This window comes from Toxotes jaculatrix, chromosome 1 (genome assembly GCF_017976425.1).
Source record: "Toxotes jaculatrix isolate fToxJac2 chromosome 1, fToxJac2.pri, whole genome shotgun sequence".
Classification (NCBI taxonomy): domain Eukaryota; kingdom Metazoa; phylum Chordata; class Actinopteri; family Toxotidae; genus Toxotes; species Toxotes jaculatrix.
In genome coordinates, this window is record NC_054394.1 from 683,696 (window position 1) to 696,237 (window position 12,542).

Here is a 12,542-nt window from a genome sequence, read left to right on the forward strand (position 1 = left end):
GTTCCTGCAAATGTTTCAGTGTTGACGGAGAGTTGCCATTTAGACAGAGGTGGAGCTGTCTGACAGTAGTAAGAGTAAAGAGGTGGCCATGCTACTGAGGAAGGTGATAATGAAGTTTTATTAAAAAGCAAAGATCCATCAGAGAGATGTCAAAGTTGGCTGCTGCTTTGCCAAAACTAACCAAGCAAGCTGGTAGACAGAGGAGCATGAATCTTGTGGATGAGAGGAAAATTATTCATAGATGTGCCCATGGTGAAGGAAACCCCCTTTTATAACTGCTTGGAGAATATTTCATGACCAGAACCTCAGAAGATTCACCATGATATGCAAACCCCCAGTAAGCCTCAAAAACAGAAAGGCCAGGCTACAGTTCACAAAAACATACAAGAGAAACCAGTAGAGTTGTGGTAACCCTTACTGCACTGCCATGTTAGTTTCTTTTACTTGAAGCAGGTCAATTCTTTGTCAGTTTCAAACATTCGTATCTTCACATTAATTTGTTGGTTTAAACATACTGGCTTGTGATATTTGCATGATAGTCATTATGTAAACTGCTACAAATGCTACATATGAAGACCGTTCCTTATTGCAATAAGGGATGCAGTAAGATGAAAGTTATCTTGTTCATTAATGAATGAATTGTTTGGTCCAAAAATGTCAACAGTAAAGTCTACCTACTTGTCCAGTGGGGGAAAACTACATAACAAGCTAACAATATTTTATTGTTGTAGTTGACGGAAGTAGATTTAATTTAAATTACAAGTGTTTTTTTAATGCTACAAATTTCTAAACCCTTCAAATGTTTTGTGAGATCTTACGTACATATCTATATCCATCTATTTACCTTTTACATTCAAGTAGAATGAGTTGCTTCAGTCTTCCAGGAAGATCTCTCAAAAAAAATACAGACACTAAAGAGTAAGTGGTGTTCCAAGATTTAATTGTGGCATCTCTGTGCCAACTTTGTCTCACAGTCTGTTTATTGCTTTCTTGATTTTCAGTTCCTTATAAAACACTGAATCACTACAGTAGATCCACCCTTTCTCCACAGTCTAACATGAAAAATAACTGCATTCTTCTCCCCAGACTGATCCAGTTTAATGAGGACATGGACTTCTCTGTCCTTCTCAGAGTAAAGACGGCTCTCAGAGATGACTGTCAATCTCACACAGTCAGTGCTTCACACTTCAAACCCTCTAATGAATCCACTGCAGACCAGTCACCTCCTGCCGCCTGTGAGGCATCGGGGCTGCTGGCCGACAGCAACTCAACGTGCCTCTCTTCTGTCCTGGGACGCAGAGGTCGGCTCGGCGGCGGCTCCTTCTCCTCCTCCTCCTCATCACCACCATCATCAGGAGAGATTTAGAAAGACGTCCCTTCAGAGGTCTTGATGTAATCCTTGAAGTCAGTTGGGACGCTCAGCATGGAGCAGACCTGGGCAGCAGCAGACAGAGGTGAGTGAGTGTGGATTAACTGCCCTCCTAATGCAGCAAAGTTACAACTAACTGTAATTCACAGGAAGCCGAGCTAGTGAGTAAATAATTCATAATGAGACCAACACAATGTCAACACAGTCCACAGAATGAAAGCAGCACATTAGCAGAGCAGCAGCTTCAGTCCGTGCTCAGAACTTTAACACCATCAATGCAGCTATGTGAGCAACATGGAAGAACAAAGATTTGAGAAAACTAGAATTACCACCACTGCCCTTGAATGCATTTTCAAAATTAGCATACAAATTCTCAAGTTATGGCCAAAAACGTGACTTGTGAGGTCAGTGACCTTTGACCTCTGGCTGCCAACTTCTAAATCACTTTGTCCTTGTGCCTCAGGAGGTAGAGCAGGTCGTCCTCTAATCAGAGGTGGGTTCAATCCCAGCTCACACACACACACACACAATACACACCAGTGAGCGTGTGGTGTGTGTGTGTGACTAAAAGCATACAGTGCTTTTAACTAATAGACAGTATGCTTGGACAGGCTTGCATGACTGTGTATGTATGAATGAATGAATGTGACTTGTAGAGTTACAAGTGCTTTAAGTGGTCAATAAGACTAGAGAGGATCTATATAAACAGTCCATTTACTTCTAGAAACTCCCTTAAGGCATTCCTAGTTCCCATCACTGTTACCAGTGTCACATATATCAATTACCTGTCTGAACTTGGCTCGAAGCTTCTCCATGTCCTCCTGTAGCTTTGCAGACTGTGGATCATCATGAGGAGAGTTTTGGATCAAACCCAGGAGAGCCTCCAGAGCTTTCACACGCTTTCTACGCACGCGCACGCACACGCACGCACACTCACAAAAGTTATTAAAGTTATAAGACAGCTTGAAAAGTCAATCCTTTCACTTTAACTGGCTGAGAATTAATAGGATCAGTTTAGCCTGAATACAGGATGTGAGCTGGGAAGTGAGAAGGGTCTAGTTACTTCTAACTGTTCTTCAGTTATTTAAACCATTTGGATCATGCATGTCACTATAATAGTCCTCTAACAGACTGCTTAAGTAAGGAAGGTGATTGTCTTGGTTGAGGAGACTGTACCTTGATTTGACATCTGTGTTATTCTGGAGGAGACATTTCCACGTGACAGCAAACCCATAATAGAAGGAAATCTGTGGGAGGTGAAAGGACAGAGAGACAATAAACAGACCGGAAGCAATACAACTCAGTTCATTTATTAAAGAAGTTAAGTCTAACTAGTCTGAGTGCTAGCTCCACAGTTATAGTCACAGCTAACTCACTCACCTCTGTGGACAACTTGGCTCCGTGAGAAGCTCCATGTCTGCGTCCATCCTGCAGTCCTCGGCGTGTGCCTCTCTCAAATCCCTCCCGGTAGCCCTCCCCCCGGAACCTGAAAAGCAGCTACGCTCACTCTGTGGCTGTAACCAGCAACTATTTGATAACTCGTCATTATCTTAAATTGAATATGTTGAACGCTGCATGGCTGTAGGAATAAAATTAAAAACAACCGTAACTTTAAAATAAATTCTGAATAATTTCATCGTCGTTAGCGTCGTCGTCTGAACACAAAGTCCACAGTTCGGTTTGAACCGAAACAGCAGCCGTGTTAAGTAGGCACGTGCCCAACCTAACAGGTAGGCACGTGCCCAAGTCAACAAAACAACATCCAATTGCCAGAAAACTCACCGTTCATCCGCCAGAAGAATACTATCAAACAGATCCTCATTTCCGCACCCGCCAGCCATGTTCACCGGACTTAGACGCCTTTTCTTATAAAGCTGTTGCCACAATAGTCTTCGCGGCCCGCTCACTTTAATCACCACGGTTCCAACCTGTCCGGTTTGTCGCCGCTGATAACCGCTAATCTACACTACGGCTTCCATCGGTTTCCACACCGGATTACGCTTCCTCCACTATCAGAGCCTATGCTGCCCCCTATTGGCTGGGAGGTGAACGGGGGATTCTTTCTCTTCTAATAAATTTCCTGCGGGCTGCTAAGCTGCGAAGCGAAACAATGCCCCCTACAGTCCGAAACGTGCTATTCGTCTTGTATTTGTCAGATTTTTAGGTACAGGCCAGTGAGGTTCCCAATAAGCTGGGAACTCCTTTCAGCAGAAAAGAAAGGCTTTGTAGAAAAAGAATCAAACCCCAAATCCGTTAACTCCCTATTGTGTTGCCCTGTTGTGTGGTAAAGGAGCACCACTGACCAGTTAGCAGTGGACTAAATTACCAAATCAACCCACAGGAATGCAATGATTCACAGCAGGATGTTGTGAAGTGAAGGGAGCAGCCTTTCCATACAAAAATATGAAAAATAACTTAAATATAAACTTAAAAATAACTACTTTTCTGTAATAATGTGAAAAGTTTACTCTAAATCAGTTGGACTACCGTGATCTTGCATTGCAGTATTGATATTATATGCAACTGTAATTATTGTAGCGGCTCATGTTATGAAGAAGGAATCTGAAGATCTTTCAGCTAACAGCAGATGGCGCTGTAAGATAAGTGGAAAATGTAGATGGTGTTCCTTCAGTGGGGTTGTGAACCTGCTGAACTAACCTGTGAGTAGCTTTGGTTGTTTGGCACTGGTGTTGCTGGGGTGTAAGCCACTGAAAACAAATTGCTCCAAACAGTTCTAAGTCCAGTAGTGTTTCATATTGTTACTACCAGGAAAGTGGAGGTGTGATGCCCCCCCTTCCCTCACACACACACACACACACACACACACACACACACACACACACACACACACACACACACACACACACACATGTAGTCCTGTTTTCTCTCTGACAGCTGGGACAACACAGCTGGAGGTTTTGGATGTGGAATCATCAACAACATTACCACAGATTAATGATTTAGTTCCCTGAGGCAAAGTCTCTCTGGTCCTTTAGTGGGTGGACGCTGTACACCGGACTGAGGGGGCAGAGATAAAGAGAGGAGGCATCCTCCACTCACACTCTAACATCATGGATGATAAAACTAACTTGCTTTTATTTCTAGTGCCATGTTTCTATGGTGAAATGATCAATGGGGCAACTATTTTCTCTTAAGCCCCAGTTGATCCTACCAAATTTTCCTCCCTCTGTGCACTGTGTATGTATCCTATTCCATATAGACAGGCTGGATCACCAACTGGGAAAACTCATCGAGGCCCCCAGGCACCATCATATCTTAAGGAGCTCATAGTTCTCTATTACTCCACTAGAACACTGTGTTCCCAGAATGCAGGCCTGCTTGTGTGTTTCCAAAAGTACAATAGGAGGCAGATCCTTCAGGTCTCAGGCTCCTCTCCTGTGGAACCATTTACCAGTTTGGGTTCTGGAGGCAGACCCCCTCTCCATGTTTAAGAATAGACTAAAAACATTCCTTTTTGATAAAGCTTACAATTAGTTCTGGCTCAGGCTTTGCTTGAACCAACCACCTCCTGGTGACTCCTGGTGCTTCATTCATTCCAGAAATATGTTGCCTGTATACATGATCCAGCCAACAATTATGTTTCCTCCAAAACACGTTTGCTGTTGCAGCATAGCTGTTTAGAAACATAATTTCTAGATGACTAAGAGATTGTAGCCAAGCTTTACCATCAAACTGTGCCAAACCCAGGCCAAGATCACCCTAATGACATCAGGATTATTTTCTCACATTTGACAAAAAAGTGGACTGCTCCTTTATCTGTGCATCAATTTTAAGTTTAATTTACTGTAAAAGACAAAAGATTATATTCCTCAATTGAAGACTGACAGTCTAATTTTTCTTTACTCATCACTCTCTCTTTCTCTGTGTGTGTTTGTGATGTATTGCTACTGAGCACGTGCAAAACACTCAAAAACACTGGCAGGACTCCAGAGCACCACAGCTGTGCAAATGGCAGCTGCACTGCACTGTTTGTTTGCACTGAGTGGTTGGTGCAAAGATAATTAAAGGCTTCATTTGAAGTCCATCGTGATTTGAAAAAAAAAAAAAACCTTATCTTCCAATCAGAGACTGAAAAAATGGTAACATAACATAACACAGCCTGTGATTTACTGTGTGATTCCACTGAACTTACTGTGAGTCAGTACGTTTAAAATACTTACCAGTTCCTACTGGTACTTCACTGTATGTGCAGCAGAAACAAGAGAGTAACAACTGGGAATTTGAGAGGAATGAAACATATTGTACTGTAAGTATTTTGTACATAGGTACAGTTCTGGTCAACAGAGCTGAACAGTGTCACAACAATGACATCCTGCTTTCACTCCTCAGGAATTAAGGTATAACATATTTCTCACTAAAAAGCAAATGCTTTTGCCCTTTTTCTCTCAGCAATTGTAACATTCATTTTTTACAGCAGGTAAGCTGCACTGACACTCCTGAGAGTTATTATGCATAAGACTTCATGCTATTGTTTGGAATAAAAACAAGTCAAGATTTTTTTTTCTCTTCACTGAAGCAGAACAAGTTGAGAATGTTGTTCTTTGTTCTTTCACATATGGGTTGTCTTGTGTTATACACACAATCACACAATAAAAGCCATAGCTTGTGTAATACATATATATGTGTGTATGTGTGAGAGAGGTTTAAATGAGGCTCTTAGGAGAAAAGTATTTTATTGAATTATTCTTATTAAAAAGTTATTGAATTATTACTATCAAATATGAAATATTTCAAAAATCCAGACTGTTCTGTCCTAGTTACCCAGAAATGACACAGTACCCCAGGGCTGCAGGCTATCCACTGTTTTCCTGTTCTTTCTTACTTTGTAATTACACAGTGAACACTAGCAAACATTACAGGACCTATGCCCACTGATGTTACAATAACAAACCAAAGACTGTTTGGTTAAAACTTTTATTCATTTATTTACATATATATGTATATATTTGTTTGTATCTGTGTGTGTGTGTGTGTGTGTGTGTGTGTGTGTGTGTGTGTGTGTGTGTGGTGAAATTTAGGGAATATGAATGAAAAAATGACAATAAATGCTACCTTAACATAAGTGTGTGACATTATTAGATTACTTTGTTGTGTCCTTGAATGACAATACAAGCCATACATATCTGTGCACTTGAGAAAGGTAAGTTTGTTTTCTATTCCAGCCTGCCCCTGATGAGCTGCTGCAGTGCTGGACAAACATGTTCTTGACATGCCTTGAGACAATTTTGATTGTGGAAGACACTACATAAATAAAACTGAATTGAATTGAATGTTCTTGTAACCACTGTTTCAGCATAGTATAGAATAATTGCTGAGGCCATATAACTGTAACAACTCAGATGTATTTATTGAGGTTGGTAGCAGTTTACTACCCACACCCATTTTTATTAATGAATTGTTGGACTGTGTAGAGTATATCTGTCCTTCTCATCCTTCAGATAATCACAGAGTACTCTTTTCTATATTCTTACAGATCCTATAGGCATGAAAGTCAAGGAATCTTAAAAATAATTTTGAAGATGATTTTTGATTTTGATGGAAAAGTGAATGATGATGACCAACAAGTTCAGCCTTGGTCTGGATCCCAGGGTCCAGTGGTGTGGATGTCCTGAAAGAAACTTTGTCTCCTTCTTGCTCAGCTGCTCTCAGTGTCCCACTGATTCACTGCAGTGGACAAAACAATCTGGGCCACCTGAAAAATGTGCCAGCTGTTTCCTCAGATGAACATAACTGTTGTCTTCCCATGCCTTCCCAGGGATGAAGAAGACAGCAGTGTGTTGGCTACCTGTGTCTGATTATCCAAACCTATTCATTTTGAAAATAATTTTTCAATGATATTTCTTATTGCCTAAACTCGTATTTTCCCTATGGGGTTAGATTTAAATTCAGTGTCATCCCTCAGACATCTGATTTAGGATGCCTCCTGGGTGCCTTTCATTGGAGGTCTTCTGGGAACATCCTACTGGCAGGAGGCCCCTGGGGGCAGACCCAGAAAATGCTGGAGAGATTATATATCTCATCCGGCCTGGAAATGTCTCAGGGTTCCCCTAGGAGGGGTGACAAAATAAACATTCCTGCCAACAGCTTCACATTATTGCACTGATGTATAGATGGTGGTAAAGCAACCAGGAAGTGCAATGGAGAAGAAAACTGTAAGCGAGTAAATATTAATCAAAAACATATTAATCAAAAACTCAGCTCTGAAACTGTGTTATGAAGAAATTCCTGCAACACATTCGTTACACCTCAAGGACTCAAACTAACAATTCAAACTAAATGTAAACATAACTTTATGACAAGAAAACTCCACAGGGCACCTTAAAATGTCATCAGGTGTCAGTGTTGTGTTTACAGCTTGTTCAAGAGGCATCAAACAGGGCTGATGTTCTTTGCTCTGAACTCCATTAAGGTCCTTATGAAAACGGCTTCATGCATTTCATTCAGTCTCACTATATGCAATGTAGGTCACACATATAATTCTACCATATATCCTGACATGGCCATGGAGCTGAACTATACTGAACTAACTGAACTATAGTAACCTCATCCTCAGTCAGAGTCAGAGATCAGAGGTTATCCGAGAGGTGATAGACAAAGCAAATGGACAACTTCAAAAGAAGCGGCTCTTCCTATGTCATCAGAAGGGTGTGTGTGTGTGTGTGTTTCATGCTGTTATGCTCAACATAAATAGGATGTACAATGACATATCATACAGCACCCCCACCCTCCACCCCCTGCCTAGCTCCAGGTGAAGGGCATGGCTGTGATAGGCTGAGTAAACACAAACAGGGTTTATTCTATTTGCCCGTTTGTTCAGATGAAAAACGTCTTCAGAGGTTACTGAGTTCTGCTGATAAAAATACTTCCTTACCCCAGTGACATAAACATACAGGGACTTGTAACATGTACATACACACTCTTTATACGCCCACACGTGTCAGGAGGTGCAGCACAAAGCATGCCTCCGTGGACCTGTGTGTGCCAGGCAGCTGCAGGGACACGTGTGTATATGAGTGCAGCTGTGTTTGTTAAATGAGGAAAGTGTTGCAAAATGCATCCAACTATCAAATGTGACTGTTTATTCATCAGCAAAGGTGGAAGATGTTTTCATGACATGGTTTTCAACCAAATAAGACCTGTGTTTTTTTGGGGGGGGTAGTCGAAAGAGAATCTAAGGTCAAGTCAAAAGTCTTCCAGCATATTACAAGTCAAGGTGAAAGTCTTTGTGACCTGTGACTACAAACCTTTAAGAAATGGGATGAACATTTAAACATTTTGATCTCAAGGTTGTGCGATCTGCCAAAAAATTCTTAGCACGAAGTCCACTAACTTTCGGAGCTTTCAGCCACATCTCAGGGCCTTCATCAGTGAACGGAGTTTACTCAGTTCTCATAGAGATGGTTTAGCTGTCATTTAACATGTCATGATGTCGTGCAAGCAGGGTAAGAAGAACACAAAGGACAGGACCTAAATTCAGACGCTAGTGGTGAAACTCATGTAGTACAGTCATTCATTAGAAATAAAGTGGAACAGGAGAACGGATCATGACAATGCTTATCAAACTGATCAGCTGGCTAAACTTCAAGCATGACTTAAGGACAAAAAAAACCTGGATGACCTACAGCTTTCTACTACTAAACTCAAACAAAAATGATTAGTCTGATGTGTTTCTAAACACATTAGAAACACATCACAGAAACACATAATGATGTAGTTACTCCAGGCAGCATTGCCCTGGCCTCCAGTGCCACCATTAGGAATCTCAGAGGTATCTTTGATCAGGATATGTCCTTTAACTCCCACATAAAACAAACTTCAAGGACTGCCATTTTTCACCTACAAAAGTTCAAAAGGAAAAACATGCATACACTGCTCCATGTCAGTCAAAAGATTAAAAAGCATCAAAAAGTCAAAAGCGATAAGCTTGGCTTGTTTGTTCCACATGCAGCATAGTATTTAAAAGCCAATCCAATCCAATAGCATTAGCATGATTTTTGAAGACCTAAAAGTCTTGGGACCTTGTACAGTGCACAGTTGATCTATTCTTAAAGAGAAGTGATTTGTAACTTAACAAAATGCAACACTGCTCTCTTCACACTGCCAATGACTAAAATCATCCCCAGTTATGAACCTAAGAGCAGAATGACAGAACCACCTGAGCAACAGAGGGCGCTGTTGTATGTAAAATGGTGTCATCCACATACAGATATATTGTACTGTTTTTATCTTTTACACCTATTTCACTCATAAAAATTGTGAATAACAGTGGTCCTAGAATAGAACCTTGTGGGACACCTTTGATAATGACTGATAACCATCAGCCACAACAGCTTCTGTTCTACCACTGAGATTATTTGCAAACCAGTTACATGACTTATCATCAAACCCAACAGATCCTAGCCATTTCACAAGAATTTCAAGATTGAATATTTGATCATGACAAGACTTTCAGTGTTGCAGTCACAGTACTATGCCCCGGTATAAAATCTGATTTAAAATAAAAAGTGTTGAAATGCATAATGATGAGGCAAGCAAAGGGTCAACCAGAGACAGCAGTCCAACCAAGTAAACAAATCCTGTAATGAACAGTCAGGAATACAAAGTAAGGAAAGCAGGCAAAAAACAAGGAAACGGAACATTATGTACACACTAACACAACTTGTATAATAAATAAATAATTCAAGGCTGAATGAGTAGGAGGTGGGGAGAGATCAGGTGACCACAGGGCAAATGAGAAGTGTTAACAGGTGTGTGGATTGGCATGGCAGTCAGGTGATGAGAGAAAGAGGGAAAGTCTGAGGAGATCTAGTGGATTGGTAGAAAAAGGCAAGGTGTGGGGAGATGAGGGGAGGAACATGGCATGTAAATATAGTCATGTAAGAACAGTGATCTGTCAGACTCCATAAGCCAGAGGTGTCCAAACTGTTCCACAAAGGGCCGTGTGGCTGCAGGTTTTTGTTCCAACCAATGAAGAGCACACGGTTTGACCAGTCAACTGTCTGAAGACTGAGATCAGTTGATGAAATGAGTCAAGTCTGGTGTGCTGCTGCTTGGTTGGAACAAAAACCTGCAGCCACACGGCCCTTTGTGGAACAGTTTGGACACCTCTGCCATAAGCTAATGATGTCCATGAGAAGTGGCTGATAACTTTTTTATGTAAAAATATCTGTTTAACATTATTTTTTAAGATTTGTTTTGTTTGTTTTTGTTTTGTTTTGTTATTTTGTTTCAAACCCTTCAACCTCCATGTGTTGTAAATGGTGAATGGACTTCTTTCTTACATAGTGCATTAAACATGCCTATAGGGTGTAATAGTCATATTTCGTAAATAGCAGCTACAAAGTCTTTCTTAATTATTGTTCAGAAACTTTAAAACCTGACACTTGAATGTTTTTATTTCCAAGTCTCAGAGAACATCAGTCTGAGAACATCAGAACAAGCTGGAATCACATACTGACATTTTACCACCATACGAAGGTGTCAGGGACATGGAGGTGTGCATTGGGTTTATCAGAGCTGTTTCAGTGTGTCACTCACTTGATCCAGTTTTCATCACATCACTGGAGAGTGTCTTTTGTCTGTGGCAAACCAAAACCTTTACCCATGAAAAACAGTCAGTCACAGGAGCAGCATTGGTTACAGAAATAGTAGTCATGTTGTCATGTTGTCATGTTCCAGTCTTGCCACTAGATGGCACCGAATCATTTAAATAAAAAACATTCAGAGGCAGCAGGCAACACTTCAGTTGCATGTTTGATGTTTTGAATGTTCAGAAATCTTTTTATGGTGGGATATCTAATTTAAGGATTATTGGTGGCCAGTTATTGGCTGGAAGTGCAGTTACTACCACCTACAACACACACCAGCATCCTCCTGCCCTGTCAACATCTCCAATCCCACCTCCACCACCTTCCATCGCTTTTGGGATTGACAGGAGTATATTGTTGGAATTTGGACTTTTTAATTTTTTTATCTTCTATTGAGAAGTTACACAAAGTTGTAAAAAGTGCAGTCTGTGTTTTTAACTATACATGCTACTATGCCTTTATTGTTAAAGGTCAGACCTGTGAAAACAAATGAACCCATTTAAAACATACTCTTTAAGTGCTGTGGTGCAGTGCTTGGGCTTATGCGTTACATCACATTTAAAAGTCATTTGACTTGACATGGCTCGGTAGCCATTCATCTCCATGTTTGCCCCATATCACCAAAACATGTACCTGCATCCATCTGGAATCACAGAACGTTTTCTCTCACTCAGCCACTGAGGGCTGTGAATACATGGAGCTGCAGGGTCTCACCACTAAAGGGTTACTGGGAGGTCTCTTCAGATTCCTGTCTGACAGCGAGGGTCCTCCACTCTCTCTGGAGAGCCCCTTCACCTCCAGCTACCAGAGAGCAAGACCTGAGCCCCGGCTACTCACACACACACACACACACTCAATTATTCCAGACAAATTATGGACACTGGGGGGATGCTTTGGCCTCCATGTGGTCTGGAGGGGGAACATTTAACTCATTGTTGCCCCCTAATCCTCACCTCCACCCTTCCTGTGACCCCCACTGCCACCAGGCCACCCCCACCCCTTCTCCCACTCCATCCCATCACCGCCACCATGCGAGAAATATGGAGCTATATATTCTGCTATCAAATGTTTGTCATCATTTTTTAAATGCTTGTGATGAAGCCCCCCTACCCCAAAACAATCATTAAAGACTAATCACCCATTTATTAATGGCTGATAAGAAACAGATCTGTAGTTCAAATTTCAGTACTGAGACTAGTTTTGAGTGGATACTCAGGGTCAAAAATGACCTGGTCCACACTGTGAAGGGTCAGAATATGAACAGCATGTAATGCACATTTTAATTCCATTTGAGCAAAACTTTGTGACTTGATTTCATTTTCGTTTTACCCTGGAAAACACTAAATGTCCATCTCGCACCTTGTGACTCTTTCCTAGTTCATTCTCACACATTCTGACATTTTTTAAAATGTGTTGCATCTGATCAGAAGCCTAAAAGAAGAAGAGGGAGGAAAGAGATGCAACCGTCTTGACTGGCCATAGGGAGTTAGGTAGGAGGTCAGAGGTCAGGCTGGGGTGAGCCAAAATGGGCGGTAATGAGAGACCAGCCCTCATTAGATCCAGAT

General features: G+C 41.3%; 1 protein-coding gene across 1 annotated transcript; it reads right to left on the reverse strand.

Moving 5' to 3' along the window:
* Nucleotides 1-923: 923 nt before the first annotated feature.
* On the reverse strand, nucleotides 924-3,364 carry lto1 (LTO1 maturation factor of ABCE1). The gene is made up of 5 exons (XM_041036343.1): nucleotides 3,152-3,364; nucleotides 2,750-2,855; nucleotides 2,546-2,616; nucleotides 2,155-2,272; nucleotides 924-1,434 (listed from the first exon to the last, which is right to left on the reverse strand). The coding sequence occupies exons 1-5, from the start codon at nucleotides 3,208-3,210 to the stop codon at nucleotides 1,363-1,365; spliced, it is 426 nt and encodes a 141-aa protein (XP_040892277.1). The 5' UTR covers nucleotides 3,211-3,364; the 3' UTR covers nucleotides 924-1,362.
* Between the last annotated feature and the right edge of the window lie 9,178 nt (nucleotides 3,365-12,542).